At 43.3% G+C, this 26297-nt stretch overlaps 1 protein-coding gene across 1 annotated transcript in view; it reads right to left on the bottom strand.

The window, feature by feature from the left end:
* The window catches only part of LOC124041657 (inactive dipeptidyl peptidase 10-like), a 370729-nt gene extending 354932 nt beyond the window's left edge, over positions 1 to 15797 (bottom strand). Inside the window, exon 1 of the mRNA XM_046359492.1 lies at positions 15536 to 15797. Within this exon, the coding sequence (XP_046215448.1) occupies positions 15536 to 15607 (72 nt within the window). The 5' untranslated portion in view covers positions 15608 to 15797. The remainder of the gene's footprint in view (positions 1 to 15535) is intronic.
* Between the last annotated feature and the right edge of the window lie 10500 nt (positions 15798 to 26297).

Genomic DNA, 26297 nt, shown 5'->3' with positions numbered 1-26297 from the left:
ATGGGCACCCTCTTAAATATTCTACTTGGCCACCCCTACCTTGGCTAACATCTCAGCACCCCCTGCAGCAACTTGCCCCTCCCCCGCTTCTTCTTCACCTATATCCAGACAGTTGATGTTCTGAAAGAGCTGCAAAATCTGGATCCCTACAAATCAGCTGGGCTAGACAATCTGGACCCTCTCTTTCTAAAATGACCTGCCTAAAATGTTGCAACCCCTATTACTGTCCTATTCAACCTCTTTCGTATCGTCTGATCCCAAAAATTGGAAAGCTGCCGCGGTCATCCCCCTCCACAAAAGGGGGAGACACTCTAGACCCAAACAGTTATAGACCTACTGTATATCCATCCTGCCCTGCCATTCTAAAATCTTCGAAAGCCAAGTTAACAAACAGATCACCAACAATTTCAAATCCCACCGTACCTTCTCCACTATAAAATCTGGTTTCCCGAGCTGGTCATGGGTACACCTCAGCCATGCTCAAGGTCCTAAATGATATCATAACCGCCATCAATAAAAGACAGTACTGTACAGCCATCTTCATCGACCTGGCCAAGGCTTTCAACGCATTCAGACTCAATAGCCTTGGCTTCTCAAATGACTGCTTCGCCTGGTTCAACAACTACTTCTCAGAGTTCAGTCTGTCAAATCGGAGGGCATGTTGTCCGGACCCCTGGCAGCCTCTATGGGGGTGCCACAGGGTTCAATTCTCGGGCTGACTCATTTCTCTGTATATCAATGATGTCGCTCTTGCTGCTGGTGATTCCCTGATCCACCTCTACGCAGACGACACCATTCTGTATACATCTGGCCCTTCTTTGGACACTGTGCTAACAAACCTTCAAATGGGCTTCAATGCCATACAAAACTCCTTCCATGGCCTCCAATTGCTTTTAAATGCAAATAAAACTAAGTGCATGCTCTTCAACCGATTGCAGCCCGCACCCTCCCGCCTGACTAGCATCACTACTCTGGATGGTTCTGACTTTGATTATGTGGACAACTACAAATACCTAGGTGTCTGGTTAGACTGTAAACTCTCTTTACAGACTCACATTAAGCATTTCCAATACAACAAGCCTATGCTTGGTAAAGCCCTGCCTTACCTCTGCTCACTGCTCACCATAGCAAAACTCACCAGTAGTACTCACTCCAGAAGGTATATTTCACTGGTCAACCCCAAAACAAACACTTCCTTTGGCCACATTTCCTTCCAGTTCTCTGCTGCCAACGACTGGAACGAATTGCAAAAATCACTGAAGCTGGAGTCTTATCTCCCTCTCTAACTTTAAGCACCAGCTGTCAGAGCAGCTTACCAATCACTGTACCTGTACACAGCCATTCTGTAAATAGCACACCCAACTACCTCATCTCCATATTGTTACTTATCTTTTGCTATTTTACACCCCAGTATCTCTACTTGCACATCAAGGAAAGGGTTACACAGGTACCTCTAAAAGCATTGATGTTCATCAGTCCACGGTAAGAGAAATTGTCTACCAATGGAGAAAGTTCAGCACTTTTGCTACTCTCCCTAGGAGTGGCCATCCTGCAAAGATGACTGCAAGAGCACAGCACAGAATGCTATCTGTCCGCCAATTTGATCTCAACAGAAGTTGGGTGATGCCTCAGGACAATGACCCAAAACACAGAAGTAAATCAACAACATAATGGCTTCAACAGAAGAAAATACACATTCTGGAGTAGCCCAGTCAGAGTGCTGACCTCAACCAGATTGAGATTCTGTGTCATGACCACGAGTGGTTTACACCGGACATCCCAAGAATATTGCTGAACTGAAACAGTTTTGTGAAGAGGATTGGTCCAAAATTCCTCCTGACCGTTGTGCAGGTCTGATCCACAACTACAGAAAACGTTTGGTTGAGATTATTGCTGCCAAAGGATGGTCAACCAGTTATAAAATCCAAGGGTTCACATACTTTTCCCACCCTACACTGTGCATGTTCAATAAAGACGTATAATTGTTTGTATGTTTTTAGATTAAGCAGACTGTTTGTCTATTGTTGTGACTCATGTGAAGTTCAGATCATATTGTATGACCAATTTATGCATGAAATCCAGGTAATTCCAAAGGGTTCATTTGCAATGTCTTGCCACTGTATGTCATCATATCATGGTTGACAGTCTCCAAAGACACCATAGCAAGTGAGATCAGCAAGATAGCATATCAAAGTATCAGAGTGGTATCTGTAAAGTATGTCCACGTCAAATGGATCGAAAAATTTTGTATAAATGGAGTATAAAAAGATCTTCAAAGATGGCTTGGTAAAGATCCAAACAGATTTTTTTATAAATGTACCAGATGTATTACAACTTATTGTGGTAAATATTTTAAAGAGGAGGCTTTACAAAGTAAAGTCATATAATGTATTTGTTCAATTAATCTTTCCTGCCCTCTTTTATACTTGTGTCGTATTAAGAACTAATGGTCTACAGAACTCTCAGCACAACTGTCAAAAGCTTAAATAACTTTTAATCACACCTCAAGCCTCAGTGCAGCCCCAATGTCCCCTATTACAAACTCATGATATATTCACATCAGTCCATTTTGCCGCAGGCTCTAAAAGCTAGTTGAACCAAAGGGATGGTCAGTTCTGTTCTGTGGCTATAATGTACTTCAGGAATATGAAGCCTCGGGGTTCAAGTCATTAGTATCTTCTGTGAGAACCAAATAATGATTCATTTCTGGTCTATACAGTAGTTGGTAATGGTATGTTACATTCTGACGTGTTGCTTTTTTATAAAGGAGTATTGGTGAAGGCGTAATCCTTGATATGGGGACAAAAAAGCCACCTCATGGGAAAAAGCACTGACATGCAAATGAATGACAGATATTTCTCAACAAAACAACAAATTAGTGACATATTAATCACTCATTCCTCAGTGAATAGAGAGTACGAGAAAAAATGAGATGCATTGCAGGCAGAGAATATATTCAGATCAGTTGGCATGCCGGCTAGAATTTACAGAGTCACAGACTGGCAAGGTGATGCAGTTATTCTTTTGAGGCACATTCAAGCAATCTATCACACAATGAGGATGGCTGACGAGAAGCCTGCAAAGCGCCAGTTACCGGTAGCTTTTTCGGGAAAATGTATTTGATAGATCTTAGGGGATTGGGGAGAGAATGCACTAGATGCGCCTCAAAGCTCCATTAACCCACCACTGCTGTTGTTTTGGACTGGGGGAGTAGACTGCAGGCATGAAGGTTGAAGGTATATTGAGAGGTTATGAAAATGTCCCTGAAATTCAAAATCCAAGGTGCATTGGGTGATTATTGTGGGTTAGAGAAAAAGCAGGTGTTATATAGGGGAAATTCCATGATAAAGGAATTACACTCATACTCAGATTTTCCTACTTTAAAATGTATACCAAATAAAACTATTGATTTCAAAACAAGCCAAACCACAAACCAACTATGCACAAGACCTATTTAACAATTTGCCCAGAACATTTTACAAAAACACATTTATTGGAACAACTGGGCCAATAGAATGTTTGGTAAAAGAATAAACTTTAAAAAAAAAATAATAGCGTCTCAACGTAATTACATTATGATGGAATTGCCCATAGGCAAGAATGTATTCTTGAAGTCAGAAGTTTACATACATCTGAGCCAAATAGATTTAAACTCAGTTTTTCACAATTCCTGACATTAAATCCTAGTAAAAATTCCCTGTCTTAGGTCATTTAGGATCATCATTTCATTTTAATGTCAGAATAATAGTAGAGAGAATGATTTATTTCAGCTTTTATGTATTTCATCACATTTCCAGTGGGTCAGAAGTTTACATACACTCAATTAGTATTTGGTAGCATTGTCTTTAAATTCTTTAACTTGGGTCAACCGTTTTGGGTAGCCTTCCACAAGCTTTCCACAATAAGTTGGGTGAATTTTGGCCCATTCGTCCTGACAGAGCTGGTGTAACTGAGTCAGGTGTGTAGGCCTCCTTGCTCGCACACGCTTTTTCAGTTCTGACCACAAATTTACTATAGGATTAAGGTCAGGGCTTTGTGATGGCCTCTCCAATACCTTGACTTTGTTGTCCTTAAGCCATTTTGCCACAATTTTGGAAGTATGCTTGGGGTCATTGTTCATTTGGAAGACCCATTTGCGACCAAGCTTTAACTGATCTCTTGAGAAGTTGCTTCAATATATCCACATAATTTCCCTTTCTCATGATGCCATCTATTTGATGCCATCTATCAGCCACTCCTACAGCAAAGCCCTCCCAAAATATTATGCTGCCACCCCAGTGCTTCACAGTTGGGATGGTGATCGTCGGCTTGCAAGCCTCCCCCTTTTTCCTCCAAACATAACAATGGTCATTATGGCCAAACAGTTCCATTTTTATTTCATCAGACCAGAGGACATTTCTCCAAAAAGTACGATCTTTGCCACCATGTGCAGTTGCAAACCGTAGACTGGCTTGCTGAAAGGCCTTTCAGGTTATGTCGATATAGGACTTGTTTTACTGTGCATTGAGATACTTGTGTACCTGTTTTCTGCAGCATCTTCACAAGGTCATTTGCTGTTGTTCTGGGATTGATTTCACTTTTCGCACCAAAGTACGTTCATCTCTAGGAGACAGAACTTGTCTCCTTCCTGAGCGGTATGATGGCTGCGTGGTCCCATGGTATACTTGCGTACTGTTGTTTGTACAGATGAACGTGGTACCTTCAGGCGTTTGGAAATTGCTCTGAAGGATGAGCCAGACTTGTGGAGGTCTACAATTTTTTTTCTGTATAATTACACAATAGACACATTAGAACATAATGAATGGGAGTTAAAACAGTGCAAAGTGCTTACATTACATTACATTTAAGTCATTTAGCAGACGCTCTTATCCAGAGCGACTTACAAATTGGTGCATTCACCTTATGACATCCAGTGGAACAACCACTTTACAATAGTGCATCTAAATATTTTAAGGGGGAGGGGGGTGAGAAGGATTACTTTATCCTATCCTAGGTATTCCTTAAAGAGGTGGGGTTTCAGGTGTCTCCGGAAGGTGGTGATTGACTCCGCTGTCCTGGCGTCGTGAGGGAGTTTGTTCCACCATTGGGGAGCCAGAGCAGCGAACAGTTTTGACTGGGCTGAGCGGGAACTGTACTTCCTCAGTGGTAGGGAGGCGAGCAGGCCAGAGGTGGATGAACGCAGTGCCCTTATTTGGGTGTAGGGCCTGATCAGAGCCTGGAGGTACTGAGGTGCCGTTCCCCTCACAGCTCCGTAGGCAAGCACCATGATCTTGTAGCGGATGCGAGCTTCAACTGGAAGCCAGTGGAGAGAGCGGAGGAGCGGGGTGACGTGAGAGAACTTGGGAAGGTTGAACACTAGACGGGCTGCGGCGTTCTGGATGAGTTGTAGGGGTTTAATGGCACAGGCAGGGAGCCCAGCCAACAGCGAGTTGCAGTAATCCAGACGGGAGATGACAAGTGCCTGGATTAGGACCTGCGCCGCTTCCTGTGTGAGGCAGGGTCGTACTCTGCGGATGTTGTAGAGCATGAACCTACAGGAACGGGCCACCGCCTTGATGTTAGTTGAGAACGACAGGGTGTTGTCCAGGATCACGCCAAGGTTCTTAGCGCTCTGGGAGGAGGACACAATGGAGTTGTCAACCGTGATGGCGAGATCATGGAACGGGCAGTCCTTCCCCGGGAGGAAGAGCAGCTCCGTCTTGAAGTTCAGCTTGAGGTGGTGATCCGTCATCCACACTGATATGTCTGCCAGACATGCAGAGATGCAATTCGCCACCTGGTCATCAGAAGTGGGAAAGGAGAAGATTAATTGTGTATCGTCTGCATAGCAATGATAGGAGAGACCATGTGAGGTTATGACAGAGCCAAGTGACTTGGTGTATAGCGAGAATAGGAGAGGGCCTAGAACAGAGCCCTGGGGGACACCAGTGGTGAGAGCGCGTGGTGAGGAGACAGATTCTCGCCACGCCACCTGGTAGGAGCGACCTGTCAGGTAGGACGCAATCCAAGCGTGGGCCGCGCCGGAGATGCCCAACTCGGAGAGGGTGGAGAGGAGGATCTGATGGTTCACAGTATCGAAGGCAGCCGATAGGTCTAGAAGGATGAGAGCAGAGGAGAGAGAGTTAGCTTTAGCGGTGCGGAGCGCCTCCGTGATACAGAGAAGAGCAGTCTCAGTTGAATGACTAGTCTTGAAACCTGACTGATTTGGATCAAGAAGGTCATTCTGAGAGAGATAGCGGGAGAGCTGACCAAGGACGGCACGTTCAAGAGTTTTGGAGAGAAAAGAAAGAAGGGATACTGGTCTGTAGTTGTTGACATCGGAGGGATCGAGTGTAGGTTTTTTCAGAAGGGGTGCAACTCTCGCTCTCTTGAAGACGGAAGGGACGTAGCCAGCGGTCAGGGATAAGTTGATGAGCGAGGTGAGGTAAGGGAGAAGGTCTCCGGAAATGGTCTGGAGAAGAGAGGAGGGGATAGGGTCGAGCGGGCAGGTTGTTGGGCGGCCGGCCGTCACAAGACGCGAGATTTCATCTGGAGAGAGAGGGGAGAAAGAGGTCAGAGCAGAGGGTAGGGCAGTGTGAGCAGAACCAGCGGTGTCGTTAGACTTAGCAAACGAGGATCGGATATCGTCGACCTTCTTTTCAAAATGGTTGACGAAGTCATCTGCAGAGAGGGAGGAGGTGGGGGGGGGGGGGGGAGGATTCAGGAGGGAGGAGAAGGTGGCAAAGAGCTTCCTAGGGTTAGAGGCAGATGCTTGGAATTTAGAGTGGTAGAAAGTGGCTTTAGCAGCAGAGACAGAGGAGGAAAATGTAGAGAGGAGGGAGTGAAAGGATGCCAGGTCCGCAGGGAGGCGAGTTTTCCTCCATTTCCGCTCGGCTGCCCGGAGCCCTGTTCTGTGAGCTCGCAATGAGTCGTCAAGCCACGGAGCGGGAGGGGAGGACCGAGCCGGCCTGGAAGATAGGGGACATAGAGAGTCAAAGGATGCAGAAAGGGAGGAGAGGAGGGTTGAGGAGGCAGAATCAGGAGATAGGTTGGAGAAGGTTTGAGCAGAGGGAAGAGATGATAGGATGGAAGAGGAGAGAGTAGCGGGGGAGAGAGAGCGAAGGTTGGGACGGCGCGATACCATCCGAGTAGTGCTGAACATAGATTATGCTATCTGTGGTCAGCTGCCCTCCAATAAATTATTTCAAATGATCAATCGGAATAAAATATAGTTTTAAGACTTTCTGAAAAGTGTTTCAAGATGTTGGGGCAGCAAATCTCAAAGCACTCTTAACAGACTCAGTTCTTGTGTTGGGAAAGTGTCAGAACAGGATGTTCATCCATGTTTCAAGGATTGTAGCTTTTGAAATATCCTAATGTCACAGAATTCTACCAAATCATCAAGTTTTCAGATGACACAACAGTAGAGTGGGCTTGATTACCAACAACGACGAGACAGCCTACAGGGAGGAGGTGAGGGCACTCAGAGTGTGGTGTCAGGAAAACAACCTCTCACTCAACGTCAATAAAACAAAGGAGATCGTAGACTTCAGGAAACAGCAGAGGGAGCGCCCCCATATCCACATCGACTGGACAGCAGTGGAGAAGGTGGAAAGTTTTAAGATCCCCGGCGTACACATCACAGACAAACTGAAATGGTCCACCCACACAGACAATGTGGTGAAAAAGGTGCAACAGCGCCTCTTCAATCTCAGGAGGCTGAAGAAATGTGGCTTGTCACCCAAAACCCTGAAACTTTTACAGATGCACAATCGAGAGCATCCCGTCAGGCTGTATCACAGCTTCTAAACAGCAATCTCTAACTCAGAGAGGCTGCTGCCTATATTGAGACCAAATCACTGGCCACTTTAAGAAATGGATCACTAGTCACTTTAAACAATGCCACTTTAATAATGTTTACACATCTTAAATGACTCATATCACATGTACGTATATACTGTATTTTATACTATCTATTGCACCTTGCCTTTGCTGCTCGGCCATCGCTCATCCATATACTTATATGTACATATTCTCATTCAGCCCTTTAGATTTGTGTGTATTAGGTAGTTGTTAGATTACTTGTTAGATATTACTGCACTGTCAGTACTAGAAGCACAAGTATTTCGCTACACTCGCATTAACATCTGCTAACCATGTGTATGTGACCAATAGAATTGGATTTGATATTTTGGTTAAGACAACCAGGTTAAAACATATTTTCTGGTTGCAAAAAATACATTCTCAAAAGGTCCTTATACAACCAGTGTACAACCTAACCATGATGTCATAAAAGACATCACAATATCGTCAGTGCAACCAGTTTTGCGCGCTGGGTCACCACAGTCGATTCAACTTCACTTATTATCCATCTTCACATCCTTCCACCATGAAAACCCACATTCCTCCCTCTTCACTCCAGTCTCACAGTCTATATTTTCTCCATCACAACCCTCAGTCTGTCTTCCACAGTCCTATCAGCCCATTTTTCAGTTACTGGCCTCCATCACTCCTCCATTATAGGGTCCATTAACCCCTACTTCCACTCACTGTGACCCTTCATCATCCAGCCTTCACTACAACTTCATATCCTCACACGTCTGCATCATCCCCATACTGCGAAATATGAAACAGTTAGGCCTATCACTTTGTTTTGTCATATTAATGGTGTTATGTTATGATGTGCTATATTTCCACACGGTAAAATTAAGTTCACAGCAAATTCACTACAGAAATGCGTGCCTGTCATATGTTTCTCTCACTGTGCTCTTTTTAATTGTGAATAAATAAGTGCCGTCGTTTTATAATGATTTAATGATCATGATTACTAATTAATGAACTTCTGAGATTAGTTTTACCCCGCTGTGTAAACTCAATTAGTAATATATAAATATTGGTTTCTCTGATATGCAATTACTTTCCCCAAAAGCTCTCTAACTCAAAATTGCTTTCTCTCAAACAGTGAATATCTGAGGTTTGAGTTATTGAACTTTGCAAGTGAATTTTGTACATGACAATTGTGATTGCTTTCTCTCGGTTTCTCAGTTTGTAAGTGGCTGTGATTGCAGTATTGGGCCCTGGGGGAGGGGGATAGCAATACTCACCCAAATTTCTCCAACTATGTGTGAGTGGTCTTATTTATCTGATTCTTAAAGCAAAATCAGCCCAAAACAATCTTCAGTTCTGCATAAAGTGCAATGCAACAGGGTGAGTGGTCCAGAAGGTCTGATACAATCACTCACACGTGTCAATATAAAAAGACAATGGTAAGCATGTGAGCAGTTCTCAATAACAACACTTTTATAAGACAGCTAAGACACACTTTAGTGGGAAGGGGATGTAACATCCATCATAGCACCCCACCTATGCCTATATGACAGCCAGCCCTGCTATTGTACAATAATGTTGCGCTTTTATCACCTTATCAGTAAGGCGGCTGGTTATCCCAGACGACTACAGCCACTATAGCCTTGGCTTTACTGACATAGCGCCCCCCCCCCCCCGCAAAAATTACAGGAAATTAGCTTTAAAACTGCAACATGTTCTCTCAGCCTCATGGCAAAATTGTAGGATTTATTTTTAAATTATAGTAAAAAAGTATATATATTGCATTATTTGAGCTTAAAATGTACTTTTAGGGGAATTTTATAAGGGAAAATATTTGTTTGGGGAATTTAAAATACTTTCAATATTATTAATTTCCATTATGGCTCTATGCCTGGAAATGCCCCAAAAAAGGTTGACATTGTCCCCTCTTTCAAGAATCCCTGAGCTCTAAAACAGCAACATTTTTTCTCAGCCTCACAACAAAATGTGTAAAATAGCATGAGATTAGCTATTACATTTTTCTGACCAGGCGGGGGCCCCGCAAAGCTGTGCTAGGCCACTGCTTTGCTTCCTGCTTTCTGATGGGGCCAGTTTAGTTTATCTCCCTATCTGTGCTTGGATCACTTTTAATCACCAGATTATGGGAAATGCAGATGCCTACAGGAGCCTCAGAGAGTTAAAGCCCACAAAAAATCTGCTGCCTCTTCTTCATTGGATTGTGTATATAAAGATAAATAGAATGTGAGCAATTAAGAGTATCAACGAGTCTGGTTAAGATCCAAAACACTGACAGGGGGAGGTCACGCACTGGGACAGAGATAAGCTTTTGTTTGACACGGAGGTGGCCTAAAGATTTATCCAACTGTGTTGAAAAGTATGGTAAATTGGTTCCTCTTGTTTAAGGATCTAATACAGGATCCAGGACAGGTTTGCATGAGATGAAGGAATAGTTAATAGTGTTACACGCAGTTATGTTGTCTGGAGTTTGAAATACTGCTGTGCCCTCAATTTGAACCGAGCACAATTTGTACTCTAGCGTTCTGAACATAACAGTATTTTCTGAAGGAAAGTAGCCCACAATACGTGATAGGGGTTGGGTCTTTCACTCTGTCAATAATTGTAATATTTCAATACATCAACATTAAAGATCCCGTGGAGATCCTTTTGTCTTGGAGTGTCTCACTGCCATCCAGGTTTCAAGTATGCTTCTGAGCTTTCCTCTCAAGAACAAAGGATAGGTTACATAAATCAGCCAGCCTAGTGTTCTGTCCTATTTCAGCACCATGCTGCTGTCCCAGTACTGCCTAGTCTTAGTGACTGAGGTGCAACAGGGTTTAGAAATTCCCATGTTTTCCTCAAATCCTGGTTGGAGGATTCCGGATTTCCTGCATATTCTCTCCTGATTCCGGGTATCCTCCAACCATTAGGTTGGGTGTAATCAGCGACCGTCTGTGTGTTGCTTGTTCAAGTTGCATCGGGGACAACTGTAGCATTTTAGCTAACCTTTCCCCTAACACTTATTTATTTTTTATTTTTTCATTTTAAAATGAATGATTTTAGCTAACCTTTCCCCGTTTTCATGGTATCCAATTGTTAGTAATTACTATCTTGTCTCATCACTACAACTCCCGTACGGGCTCGGGAGAGACGAAGATGGAATGCCATGCATCCTCCGAAACACAACCCAACCAAGCCGCACTGCTTCTTAACACAGCGTGCTTCCAACCCAGAAGCCAGCCACACCAATGCGTCGGAGGAAACACCGTGCACCTGGCTACCTTGGTTAGTGCGCACTGCGTCCGGGCCGCCACAGGAGTCGCTGGTGCATGATGAGACAAGGATATCCCTACCGGCCAAACCCTCCCTAACCTGGACGACGCTAGGCCAATTGAATGGCCCTAGACCACGTTTGGCTGATGTGGTCCTGTATATGGCAGAATGCTAACAAGAGCACTTGTGTAGGCAGGCTTGGCCTGTACAATAACAAGGTAATTGGACTGTTGATGGCAGAGGTTGTATCGCTGCAATCAGGGCTAAGGGCTAACACAACACCCACAAGAAGCATGCAATGTCAAACCAACTAGGTTAGTTTGAAATCTCTCTAATATCAATCTGGAGTCAAATATTTGACACTGCATATGTGACACACCACATGGATTCAGTCTTACGTAGCAACATTTGTTTTTTACATTGGTAAAATTAGCGACTCAGAGCCAAAAAATGGTATATCAGACACTGCATTTGAGGAACAATGGGGAAGTTATTCTGCTTTGAAAATTGATAAACTTGTAAACTCACATTTTAGAAAAGGGCCTTTGAATGTTTTGGTACCTACTGGAGAGCTCTCCTTTGTCTACACCCATTCAGCATTGTTCACATCCTCTTAAGCCAGCCCCACCCATCTCTTTAAGAATTCACATGTGAGGTCATGTGCTAAACAGTGAGTAGTGTAGTAAAGATTAAGACTAAAACTGGTATTAGCCTACAATAAGAAAAAATTCCAGGAAAAAAATATTTGATAATACTATTGCATTGTCCTCTGCATAGTTATTGATGAAGTTAACCACTTGCTGCAAGTGCTCATGCTTCATGTGTAACCTGTGCTTGCTTGGGCCAGCTTTATTTTTGATAGGAGGCATTACTAATCTGTCGGTCTGCCCCTCAACAGGCAGCCACCATGTTCCTAGGCCATCATTGAAAATAAAAATGTGTTCTTAACTGACTTGCCTAGTTAAGGTAAAATAAAAAAATAAAATAAATTAGACCATTCTTATTGTATGACTGGTGGAGGAGAGTCAGGCATATTCTACTGATGCTGAAAGACAAAATCCAGATACAAATATTTTAGCAATATTATACAATAGATGCGACATGGCATTCTGAGACAACATCACTACATACAGTTCATACACGTAATGTTAGTTAGCTAGCCAGCCATCTAACATCAGCTGGATAGCTAACAGCAAGCTTTAATTAGAAATACAAACCGATTGTCATAGCTAGCTAGAGTTAACCAAATAGGTTCAATGTTAGCTAGTAAGCCAGTCATCGAACTTCAGCTGGCTAGCTAACAGCAAGCTTTAACTTGCAATGAAAACAACTTAACTAAATTAGAAACGTATAATATCTGAAACTGTATCTAGATCCTTACCAGTATACATAGTTGAAAGCTTCACAGCAGACTGCAACCCCTTTTATTAAATAGACGTCTTGTGTCGTTTCCTTTTAGTTTGCACAGCTTGTTTGGCTCGTTGTGTCAAGTCACTCTGGTTCACACTGGCCGTGTGCAATGCCCTAAGAATCATCAGATCTTTCTCCCTCTCTGTCACGGATGCCATGGCTGCCCTTAGTTTGAAGATGTAATCCGGAAACGTGTTTTGTACAACAGCCTTCTGTGTTCTCTTTGACTCCCTATGCATTTGCAATCAAACGGCAGAATTTTATTAATCTCCTTATCATACTCTGCTTCTACCAGATATTCCACTGATTTCAAAACTCGGTTAACATCTCCGTGACAGCACTATTGTTTGCCGTTTCTTCCCCATCACTGTCATCAGAAGACTCTACAATGTTTTATTCAATGAAAATGAAACCTCAATCAGGGATTTCCTCATTGTTTGATTAATTTCCAGTGTCAGAGAGAGTCAGCATGGCACGATGGCCCTCCAGAAAGTAGTCCATCACAACTTTTTCCCACTGACCTTTGTTGATAGCACCTGATAAATTCAGGGCAACAATATTTGCAGTTCTCCATGGCTAATGTTATATCTTTCGAAAAAAAACTGCAGTAGAAAGGATTTATCTATGCAAAAACAGCCATTTTATAGACAAAAGATGCTACACCGCAGACCAATCCAAACTCATCTCTCGGCATGTCCAGCCCACTCATTATCTCAGCCAATCATGGCCAGTGAGAAGGTTGCACACTTTTTCTGTGGCTAAACCAAACTAGGCTCGTAATTTACAATTTTATTTGTATTTACAGATGATTATTTTTTATTTTTACCTTTACTTAACTAGGCAAGTCAGTTAGGAACAAATTCTTATTTTCAATGGCGGCCTAGGAACAGTGGGTTAACTGCCTGTTCAGGGGCAGAACGACAGATTCGTACCTTGTCAGCTCGGGGATTTGAACTTCGGTAACTAGTCCAACACTAGGCTACCCTGCCGCCCCATGGCATGCATGTTTGTTATTAAGACACCTGAACGTTCACATGTTCGAGAAGGCATTTCTGTCAACAACAAAAAAAGCATTTTGATAAAGAAATATTTTTTTACGTTCAAACGGCTCTCCTGTGAAGAGGTGACTTGCGACATACACCTTTTTTCCTGAATTGGGTCACATAAGACCCAAGATGTGTGATTATATGTATAAGACACCAAAGACTTCATGATGCAACATGTTTACATTTGCCAGCCCAAGACAAGTCACATGTCAGCATGTCTGGAAAATTGTTTTCAGCTTTGAAACTATATTCAACAAAGCATGTGGAGAGAAGAGCTGTCGATGACAAATCAACTGCACATTTCTACTTTGAATGTCATTCCCAAATATGTATACATACATTTTGAAGTAAAAATCTATAAAGTTTCCTACATCAAAAATTTGAGCCATAGGAGTTTTGAGGTTGAAAAGGGATTGAGAACCCGTGCCAGAATAAACAACACTGTCGAGTCACTGTGGAAGACCATATCAAAATCAAATCAAAGTGTACTGCTCAGGCACTGATGTTTTTAGCTCAAACAGTGCAGTAATAATATCTAGTAATATAGAACAATGCAAACATAATGCAAAAAGTAAAACAATTAAATTAATAAATGTCAGAATGAGCCATGTCAGAGTCCAGAATATAAATATATGTATATTACTGCACACCAACACAAATTCTCACCCCTTCAACCAAGAATATGAAGAGAAAAAAAACGGGGACAGGCTGCGGTTGTGTGGTGTACGGTTACAATACTGATAGAGGCAAGCATGGAGACACTGGAGTTTCAGTATCACATTTTCTGGGGGCATCAATAAAATATCAAGCACCATGAAGTACATTCCTCTAAAAACTACAACATAGCACAGGAGGAGAAATAAGAATGTAATTAATTAATCTATTCGCACAGTCAAAATGTGGCATTTCCATGGAAGGCTAGAGTAAAACAGTGCACAATTAATTCGGAAAATAATATACCTATATTATTCTGCTTAACTTGCATTCTTAGGACAGAGAGAGAGAGAGAGACCTACTCAAACAGTCGCCAAAAGACGCAGAGCACATCTTCATGAACATTGATTGACTTACTCTTAACAGGTCGATGTCGCCCAAATTCCCTTACGCAAGATTTCCCAAACAAAGTCGCCAAGGGGTGCACATTTTAGTTTAAGCCCGTGCACTACACAGATGATTCAAATAATATACTAATTATTAACCTTTAACCATTTGAATCAGCTGTGTAGTGTTAAATCAAAGACTAAAAGGTGCACACCTTGCGGTCCCGAGGACCGAGTTTGGGAAACGCTGCCCGAGACGTCATCACATACATCAATGCTCATTAAGGCAATCTGTTAAGCTTTATATGGCACCTTACTATAATAACCTTTTTGGTGGCTTAATGAAAAGATCGCTACATGTCATCATATTTTTATATTTCCATCAAAGTGGCTGGGAATCGATATGCACTCTACAAAGGAAGACTTTGGAAGCATATACACCCCCCCCCCTCTCTCTCTCTTATGTTTCGCTCTCGACGTGATGTGAATTTGAAATAGTTGTACTGCAGTATTGTTTGTGGCTACAATGCTCTTTATGCCATAAAATATGTGCATTTGGCTTTAACATATTGTTGAACATGCTGAACAGTATTCAACATACTGCTATTGGTGAAAGGGATCTTCATATATCCTAATCTATGTGGTACTACCGCAACATTTCTCAAACAGAAACCCACCTAAAAGCAACAATAGACACCTAACAGAGAATCAACGAAGTCATGTTTATAGCCACACATCTAAACATGATCCAACATGATAATGTAAGGCAACCCAAATAGTTCTTGTCTCTTTGCGCAAAGCTTTCCATCACCAAAGTTACTTATGCGCATAGAGGTGCTCACATGGAACGTCTTGTTATTTTACGTAATGACCCAAGCGTAATAACCCAAGCTTAAATGGGGCAACAATAATGTTTCAAACTCATTTAAATTATACAATGTCCTGGAGATATAAAGTTCATACCTTGGCCATAGCCTTCGAAGACGCAGAAGACTGGTATTTCAATTGGTGCGAAACGCCGGCAGTTTGGTTCATCTTGGAAACCTAAGAGACGTTCCTATCCAAAAAAGGTAAAACACCTGGTAAACACGACCAAATTAAAATATAAACCAGGCACCGTCTATGAAGCAACTCCCCGTTGAATATGTTGACTCCGAGTATTTGACGACTGACACTTTCACCACCCGAGAGTCGTGTATAACGCGCGCAACTGGCTTCTCCTCTCCCTATCTCTCCCTATCCAGCGATCGTTGTAAGTGGGTGCAGTGCCGGCGCATATGCTATCTGGTACTTGCGGCGCTGTCTGTAGTTTGAGCCACAGCACCACAAACCAAAACAGCCTTTGGGAAATAAGAAATAGGAAATCGACGAGACATGCTTAGTTTCAATTGTCATCAATTTACTCGGAATCATTCTTACTTGAGAGGGAAGTAGAGCTAACAAATGATGCTACTCATCAACACAATGCACCATTAAGTAATGCCCATTGAATGTTATCCTTATGATCAGGTTTTACAGCATAACGCATACTATTACCCAGGTGGACTAGTCAATAGCTAAGGTGTTCTAAATGGATTACAAAAATAGATGACTAAAATCTAATTAGTTAATGGTTTGTGGCACGTATTACTTCCACCACTTCCAACAGCAACTTTTATGGAGAGGGAGAAAGCTAGGAAAATTTGAATATTTTACAGGCTTGGACAGAAATGTGTTTTTCATGACACAGTGAGTAAATGTGTCTGCATTGGCCTTCAGAACCTGAAGAATTATTTTTCTACAAGCCTCCCGTGACACAAGGCCTCAGTGTTTCCGTGTGTGTGTGTGTGTGTGTGTGTGTGTGTGTGTGTGTGCAGTGCAACAGAGTGATTTTGCTTCCCCTTTCATCTATTATCCTGTTTTTCTCCATTTTTTCCCCTTCGTCTATTGTCTCCTTATCCTCTCTCTCGTCTGTCTGTCTTCTTTCGATCTATTGTCCCCTTCCCCACTGATCTCCCTCTTCTCTCTTCTGTCTCTCTTGTCCCATGCTTGCACTTGAGCAGATGCCTCTAGGCTCCCTCCAGTGTTCCTCTGTATCAGAGGATGGGAGTGTTAATTGAACAGTTGTGCCGCATCTGTTCTCTCATCATGTACGGTTATCAGCGGGCTCATCAAAAGGCATGTTACACCATGCCTCTCCATGGCATTTTGAATTGCGTTTCGAATATGAGGGTTGCATATCAATGTCCATAGTACATGTGAAATGCAAAAAATGCCCACCATTCATGGTTAACATACTAAAAACCATATACTTTTAGTATCTTTCCATTAGATTGAATATGCCGATATGCAGGGTCTCAAAGGAGAATAGGGGGTTTAAAGGGTGTGTGTGTGTGTTTCTTGTGGAAGAATGGTGTTCAACCCCTCCAATAGAATTCCAGAGACATGTAGAATCTATGCCAAGGTGCATTGAGGCTGTTCTGGCAGCTTGTAGTGGCCCAACCCCCTTTTTAAGATGCTTTATGTTGGTGTTTCTTTTACTTTGGCAGTTACCTGTACATGCAGGTGTAAATGAGACACTAACATAATGCTCTAGCTACAGATAATGTAGTAATTAATTAGCATGTGCAGATGTGTGCTGGAATAGAAACTTATTTGACTGTACGTATTGAACAGAGGTGCACAGAGGTGCTGGGGTGACGTGCAGTGTTATTAAATCAACAGTTTCAGGATTTCCTATGTTTAGTATTGGCTCCAAGATGAAACGCTATATGATGCGAAGTTTGACTGAGTGTGTGTCTTTGAGTGTTTGAGTGGCTGGGTATATGTGCGAGAGAACTTGCATGGGAGTGCATATATAGCCCACCTTTAAGAGATTTTCCAGGTGCAGGGCTGTACATCTAATTAAACGTGTACATTGTTGACTTGTGTTTTTATCACTCTTCAATAAGTAGTATTTGTACTTCTTGAACAGGCTATGGAGAGAGAGTTGCAGGCGATTCACATGGCTGAGCAACTATAGTCCCCTGATGGGTTCTTTCAATGAGTCACAGGTTTTGTTCAGTGACTACAAAGCGCCATTGTGCGCAGAGCACTCAACACTCCGAGAGCAGAGAACAGGAGGCTAATAGATTAGCCGTACCTGCGGGCATAGTTGGATGAAACCAAAATAATGGATGGATCATCCTAAGAGTGCCTGTCTCTTCCTCGCCACTCCATAGATAAAGGCTCTAAAAGCAAGCAGTGAAGCAGAACCTGAACATTCAAGATAACACAAGGACGTGTGGAAGAAACACAAGGAAGTGTGGAAGAAACATCATATTATGTGGCTAATGCTATGCAAATGAACTGTGCTAACATACAAACATGTCATGGGAAACTTTGAGCCAACAAAGTTTGTAATACATTGCCAAGTCAACCAAGACATCCAATTGTGTGCTAATCATAGCATCTTGAGGGCTCTGCAACCAGACTACTACAATCCAGAATTGTCCGTGCCCCTTAAACAAATGTAACAATATGTAAGTCTGCATGCATGTATGTATGTATTCTCTTATTATGATAACATGTTGGAACATCTCTTCCAGCTATTGTATTCATAGTCAGCCGATTTCTCAAGTGTAGAGCACATGTAGCCTAATCTTGTGAAGATAAAAGGGAAAATCTACACAGAGTTTAGATTCACCCAAAGTTCAGTACAGCTGTTTCGATCACCAGGCCTGACCACCCATAGTGGTCGAAATGTTGGTAATGACCTGTCTGGCTAATGTCCTATTTGACCAATAGTCTTGGGGAGACTAGAGAAAGTTCATCTAGCTTTTTTAGAACACTTCTGCCTTTTACTGATCTATGAGAAGTCATAGTCTGAGATTCCCACAGTAGAGCCTCCACAAGCTTTCACCGTTCCTGTAAAATAGCCTTTGTGTTCAATTCACACGTAAACATGCCCTCAGATGTCTATGAACCACAAGTGAAATCAGCATCATTCAACAATTAAGGTGTCAAGGCCTTGTCACACAGGACCATAATGCTTTAATGTCAACATTGGTCTCTACTAGAGGTTGACCGATTAATTAGGGCCGATTTCAAGTTCTCATAACAATCGGAAATCTGTATTTTTTTTTTACACCTTTATTTAACAAGGCAAGTCAGTTAAGAACACATTCTTATTTTCAGGGGCAGAACATAATTTTACCTTGTCAGCTCTGGGATTCAATCTTGCAACATTATGGTTAACTAGTCCGACGCTCTAACCACCTGCCTCTCATTGCACTCCATGTGTAACGGTTTTCTTCTGATGAAAGAGAGGCGGACCAAAACGCAATGTGGTTATTATTCATGGTTCTTTAATAAAGAAACTATACATTAATAGACTAACAAAACCAAGAAATGTGAAAAACCAAAACAGCCCTATCTGGTGTAAACACAGAGACAGGAACAATCACCCACAAAACCCAACACAAAACAGGCTACCTAAATATGGTTCCCAATCAGAGACAATGACTAACACCTGCCTCTGATTGAGAACCATATCACGCCAAACATAGGAATAGACAAACCAGACACACAACATAGAATGCCCACCCAGCTCACGTCCTGACCAACACTAAAACAAGAAAAACACACAAGAACGATGGTCAGAACGTGACACCATGAGGGGAGCCTGCCTGTTACGTGAATGCAGTAGAAGCCAAGGGAAGTTGCTAGCTAGCATTAAACTTACCTTATAAAAAACAATCAATCAACCAATCATAATCACTCGTTAACTACACATGGTTGATGATATTACTAGTTTATCTAGCTTGTCCTGAGTTGCATATAATCGATGCAATGCTGGGGGATGATTTAACAAAAGCGCATTTGCGAAAAAAGCACAATCATTGCAAGACTGTACCTAACTATAAACACCAATACCTTTCTTAAAATCAATACACAGAAGTATATATTTTTAAACCTGCATATTTTAGCAGCCTGGCTCATTGCGAACTAATTTGCCAGAATTTTACGTAATTATGACATAACATTGAAGGTTGTACAATGTAACAAGAATATTTAGACTTATGGATGCCACCCCTTAGATAAAATACCAGACGGTATTTCACTGAAATAATAAACGTTTTGTTTTCGAAATGATAGTTTCCGGATTCATCCATATTAATGACCAAAGGCTCGTATTTCTACGTGTTATTATGTTATAATTAAGTCTATGATTTGATTCAGTATTGTTGTAATTGTCATTATTACAAATACATGTTTTTTTAATCGGCCGATTAATCGGTATCGGCTTTTTTAGTCCTCCAATAATCGGTATCAGCATTGAAAAATCATAATCGGTCGACTTCTAGTCTCTACTTTCAACTTTTTCAATTTCTCTACCTTTCAAAGCATGGGTTCACCTGGAAAAGGAGCCAGTCTTTTGAATCTACATTAAGTCATAACATGAATGCCCATCATCCAGGCAAGAGAGTACATAGATAATAGCATAAGATCATAGACCTACAGTGCCTTCAGAAAGTATCACATTTTTTACATTTTCCACTTTTTGTTGTGTTACAGCCTGAATATCAAAGGGATTACATTTAGATTTTGTGTTGCTCTTCTACACACAATTCTACATAATGTCAAAGTGCAATCATATTTGTTTAAATGTTTACAAAATAATAAAAAATGAAAAGCTCAAATTTCTTGAGTCAATAAGTATTTAACCCCTTTGTTATGGAAAGCCTAAATAACTTCTGGTGTAAAAATGTGCTTTAACAAGTCACATAATAAGTTGCATGGACTAACTCTGTGTGCAATAATAGTGTTGAACATGGTTTTTGAATGACTACCCCATCTTTGTATCCCACACATACCTGTTAAGTCAAGCAGTGAATTTCAAACAGAGATTCAGTGACAAAGACCAGGGAGGCTTTCCAATGGATTGCAAAGGGCAACTATTGGTTGTTTTTGGTCGTTTTTGGTAGTTATTGGTAGTTTGTAAAAATACAAAATAAACAGACAATATGTCATTGAGCATGGTGAGGTTATTAATGAGATTTTGGATCAATACACCCAGTCCTTACATTTACATTACATTTAAGTCATTTAGCAGACGCTCTTATCCAGAGCGACTTACAAATTGGTGCATTCACCTTATGACATCCAGTGGAACAACCACTTTACAATAGTGCATCTAAATATTTTAAGGGGGGAGGGGGTGAGAAGGATTACTTTATCCTATCCTAGGTATTCCTTAAAGAGGTGGGGTTTCAGGTGTCTCCGGAAGGTGGTGATTGACTCCGCTGTCCTGGCGTCGTGAGGGAGTTTGTTCCACCATTGGGGGGCCAGAGCAGCGAACAGTTTTGACTGGGCTGAGCGGGAACTGTACTTCCTCAGTGGTAGGGAGGCGAGCAGGCCAGAGGTGGATGAACGCAGTGCCCTTGTTTGGGTGTAGGGCCTGATCAGAGCCTGGAGGTACTGAGGTGCCGTTCCCCTCACAGCTCCGTAGGCAAGCACCATGGTCTTGTAGCGGATGCGAGCTTCAACTGGAAGCCAGTGGAGAGAGCGGAGGAGCGGGGTGACGTGAGAGAACTTGGGAAGGTTGAACACTAGACGGGCTGCGGCGTTCTGGATGAGTTGTAGGGGTTTAATGGCACAGGCAGGGAGCCCAGCCAACAGCGAGTTGCAGTAATCCAGACGGGAGATGACAAGTGCCTGGATTAGGACCTGCGCCGCTTCCTGTGTGAGGCAGGGTCGTACTCTGCGGATGTTGTAGAGCATGAACCTACAGGAACGGGCCACCACCTTGATGTTAGTTGAGAACGACAAGGTGTTGTCCAGGATCACGCCAAGGTTCTTAGCGCTCTGGGAGGAGGACACAATGGAGTTGTCAACCGTGATGGCGAGATCATGGAACGGGCAGTCCTTCCCCGGGAGGAAGAGCAGCTCCGTCTTGCCGAAGTTCAGCTTGAGGTGGTGATTCGTCATCCACACTGATATGTCTGCCAGACATGCAGAGATGCGATTCGCCACCTGGTCATCAGAAGGGGGAAAGGAGAAGATTAATTGTGTGTCGTCTGCATAGCAATGATAGGAGAGACCATGTGAGGTTATGACAGAGCCAAGTGACTTGGTGTATAGCGAGAATAGGAGAGGGCCTAGAACAGAGCCCTGGGGGACACCAGTGGTGAGAGCGCGTGGTGAGGAGACAGATTCTCGCCACGCCACCTGGTAGGAGCGACCTGTCAGGTAGGACGCAATCCAAGCATGGGCCGCGCCGGAGATGCCCAACTCGGAGAGGGTGGAGAGGAGGATCTGATGGTTCACAGTATCGAAGGCAGCCGATAGGTCTAGAAGGATGAGAGCAGAGGAGAGAGAGTTAGCTTTAGCGGTGCGGAGCGCCTCCGTGATACAGAGAAGAGCAGTCTCAGTTGAATGACTAGTCTTGAAACCTGACTAATTTGGATCAAGAAGGTCATTCTGATAGAGATAGCGGGAGAGCTGACCAAGGACGGCACGTTCAAGTCATCTGCAAAGAGGGAGGAGGGAAGGGGAGGGGGAGGAGGATTCAGGAGGGAGGAGAAGGTGGCAAAGAGCTTCCTAGGGTTAGAGGCAGATGCTTGGAATTTAGAGTGGTAGAAAGTGGCTTTAGCAGCAGAGACAGAGGAGGAAAATGTAGAGAGGAGGGAGTGAAAGGATGCCAGGTCCGCAGGGAGGCGAGTTTTCCTCCATTTTCGCTCGGCTGCCCGGAGCCCTGTTCTGTGAGCTCGCAATGAGTCATCAAGCCACGGAGCGGGAGGGGAGGACCGAGCCGGCCTGGAAGATAGGGGACATAGAGAGTCAAAGGATGCAGAAAGGGAGGAGAGGAGGGTTGAGGAGGCAGAATCAGGAGATAGGTTGGAGAAGGTTTGAGCAGAGGGAAGAGATGATAGGATGGAAGAGGAGAGAGTAGCGGGGGAGAGAGAGCGAAGGTTGGGACGGCGCGATACCATCCGAGTAGGGGCAGTGTGGGAAGTGTTGGATGAGAGCGAGAGGGAAAAGGATACAAGGTAGTGGTCGGAGACTTGGAGGGGAGTTGCAATGAGGTTAGTGGAAGAACAGCATCTAGTAAAGATGAGGTCGAGCGTATTGCCTGCCTTGTGAGTAGGGGGGGAAGGTGAGAGGGTGAGGTCAAAAGAGGAGAGGAGTGGAAAGAAGGAGGCAGAGAGGAATGAGTCAAATGTAGATGTGGGGAGGTTAAAGTCGCCCAGAACTGTGAGAGGTGAGCCGTTCTCAGGAAAGGAGCTTATCACGGCATCAAGCTCATTGATGAACTCTCCGAGGGGACCTGGAGGGCGATAAATGATAAGGATGTTAAGCTTGAAAGGGCTGGTAACTGTGACAGCATGAAATTCAAAGGAGGCGATAGACAGATGGGTAAGGGGAGAAAGAGAGAATGACCACTTGGGAGAGATAAGGATCCCGATGCCACCACCCCGCTGACCAGAAGCTCTCGGGGTGTGCGAGAACACGTGGGCGGACTAAGAGAGAGCAGTAGGAGTAGCAGTGTTATCTGTGGTGATCCATGTTTCTGTCAGTGCCAAGAAGTCGAGGGACTGGAGGGAGGCATAGGCTGAGATGAACTCTGCCTTGTTGGCTGCAGATCGGCAGTTCCAGAGGCTACCGGAGACCTGGAACTCCACGTGGGTCGTGCGCGCTGGGACCACCAGATTAGGGTGGCAGCGGCCACGCGGTGTGGAGCGTTTGTATGGTCTGTGCAGAGAGGAGAGAACAGGGATAGACAGACACATAGTTGACAGGCTACAGAAGAGGCTACGCTAATGCAAGGAGATTGGAATGACAAGTGGACTACACGTCTCGAATGTTCAGAAAGTTAAGCTTACGTAGCAAGAATCTTATTGACTAAAATGATTAAAATGATACAGTACTGCTGAAGTAGGCTAGCTGGCAGTGGCTGCGTTGTTGACTTTGTAGGCTAGCTGGCAGTGGCTGCGTTGTTGACCCTACACTAATCAAGTCGTTCCGTTGAGTGTAATAGTTTCTACAGTGCTGCTATTCGGGGGCTAGCTGGCTAGCTAGCAGTGTTGATTACGTTACGTTGCGTTAAAAGAACAACAATAGCTGGCTAGCTAACCTAGAAAATCGCTCTAGACTACACAATTATCTTTGATACACAGACGGCTATGTAGCTAGCTATGTAGCTAGCTACGAACAAACAAATCAAACCGTTGTGGTGTAATGAAATGAAATGAAAAATGTGATACTACCTGTGGAGCGAAGCGGAATGCGACCGGGTTGTTGAGTGCGGAAGTTCTATTCAGTAGACGTTGGCTAGCTGTTGGCTAGCTAGCAGTGTCTCCTACGTTAAGGACGACAAATAGCTGGCTAGCTAACCTCGGTAAATTAAGATAATCACTCTAAGACTACACGCTCTAAACTACACAATTATCTTGGATACGAAGACAGCAAAGACAACTATGTAGCTAGCTAACACTACACTAATCAAGTCGTTCAGTTGAGTGTAATAGTTTCTACAGTGCTGCTATTCGGTAGACGGTGGACGTTTGCTAGCTGGCTAGCTGCTGGCCAGATAGCAGTGTAGACTACGTTAGGACGACGAAATACGAAGTTGCAATAGAAGTGCTGACTGTTTCACTTTGTTGTCCTCTTTCTTTTCCTTTTTCTTCTGTCCTTCTTTTGTCCTTATTTTGTCTTCCTTTCTTCTGTTAACTAGATATATTTTGTTGTTATTCTTTGTAAGCTAGCTAGCTTCTTCCAGGAGAGTCCCTAGCAACTGCTTAGCAACAAGTAAACAATTCTGCTCGCAATTCAGCTAGCTAAGATAACTGTACAATTTTATGAAAAATAGTTAATTTTTCAAAAGCCTGTCTTTTTTGGTTTGTTCCTTGTTTTGTCTTCTATTGAGTCTTGCAGTTTTCTCTTGATTTTTTCGATGTACTTCACTCTAAAAAAACATTTAAATCTCAATATATACAGGAGCTCATTTTTCAGCAGCTGCTCAATTTAGAACTCCGGAACACACACTTCCAAAGATACAAGGGGTCCTTCCTAACTAATTTGACAACAGAGGAAGGAAAGGGCTCAGGTATTTCACCATGAGGCCAATGGTGATTTTAAACCAGTTAAATGGCTGGTAAAGGAGAAAGATGAGGTTGGATCAACAACATTGTAGTTACTCCACAATACTAACCTAAATAAAAGTGAAAAGAAGGAAGTGGAACGTGTACGCTGGGAGTTGGGAAGCAAGTCCAGGAAGTGTATTTAATTAATAAATATACATAGAACGAAACAAGAAACACGGGTAGCATACACACATGAACACTGAAACAGAAACAATGACACCTAGGGGAAGAACCAAAGGGAGTGATAGATATATGGAAGGTGATGAAGTCAAGGTGAGTTTGATGAGGTGCTGGTGCGCATAATGATGGTGACAAGTGTACATAATAATGAGCAGCCTGGTGATCTCAAGCGCTGAAGAGTGACAGTACCCCCTCTCTGACGCACGGCTCCAGCCACAGGACGCTGACCAGAGGGGCGGTCCCAGGGACAAGGAACTGGCCGGTCACTTCTGCTGAGGCACGGGAACATGTCGAGCCAGCTGCGGCAAGGGAGCCTGACGAGCCTATCGAGTTTTCTTGAACCTGTCGAGCCAACTGAGGCATGGAAGCCTGTCGAGCTAGCTGAGGCATCCTTGGCAACGGACGCTTGACGGGCCAAACGGTTCTTGTAAACCTGACATGCTAAGGCATAGAAGCCTGATGAGCCAGCTGAGAAATCCCCGGTTGCTCCGGTAGCGACACACAGACCCGACGTCACCTATACTAACAATAAATAAATAAAAACACTCCCTGATGCTTCCCTTCGGTGAGGCATTATTCTGTAACGTGTACGCTGGTAGCTGGATTTAATTAATAAATGAACATAGAACAAAAGAAGAAACACAGGTAGCATACAGACATGATCACTGGAACAGAAACAATAACGCCTAGGGGAGGAACCAAAGGGAGTGACAGATATAGGGAAGGTAATCAGGAAGGTGATGAAGTATGGTGGTGGCTGCATCATGTCATGGGTATGCTTGTCATTGACAAAGACTAGGGAGTTTTTTTTTAAGAAAAAAGTACAAGCAAAGTCCAGAGGAAAACCTAGTTCAGTCTTCAACAGACACTGGGAGACAAATCTACCTTTCAGCAGGACATTAACTTAAAACACAATGCCAAATCTACATTGGAGTTGCTAACCAAGAAGACAGGGAATGTTCCTGATGTCACATCTGCTCCTGCTACGCCCTCTGGTGTTCATCCGGTGTCTTCTTGACCTGCAGTTACTCCCCCTGTACACTCTCTTGCTCTCCCTCTCCCTCTCTGTGTGATTGTGTGGTTGGAGACAGGTGTGCTGGAGTCAGAGCAGATCCCTACCAGCTGCACTCATTCCATAATCAAGACCTTTAGAAATACTCAGTCCTGCCACTTCCACTCTGCCATATCATAATCTCTGCTCAGTCAGTTCATGATTCCAGCCATTTGTGGTTATTCAAGATCCTGTTACTCTGCTGTGCCTGTTTCCCTGCTTGACACCATTTATCCTCTCATTGCAATTATTGCTCTGTCTCTGGATCCTGTCTCCTGTTCCACATCTCACCACCCAACTACCTTGCTCTGGATTTTACTTACCACCACTACCTTGGATTCCCCTCAGGACCTGTTTATCCTTTATCCTACTCAGCTAACTCCAACCTCAG

This window comes from Oncorhynchus gorbuscha, linkage group LG01 (genome assembly GCF_021184085.1).
Source record: "Oncorhynchus gorbuscha isolate QuinsamMale2020 ecotype Even-year linkage group LG01, OgorEven_v1.0, whole genome shotgun sequence".
Classification (NCBI taxonomy): domain Eukaryota; kingdom Metazoa; phylum Chordata; class Actinopteri; order Salmoniformes; family Salmonidae; genus Oncorhynchus; species Oncorhynchus gorbuscha.
Note: the sequence above shows the minus strand (reverse complement) of the source record. Positions and strands in the feature narration are given on the sequence as shown.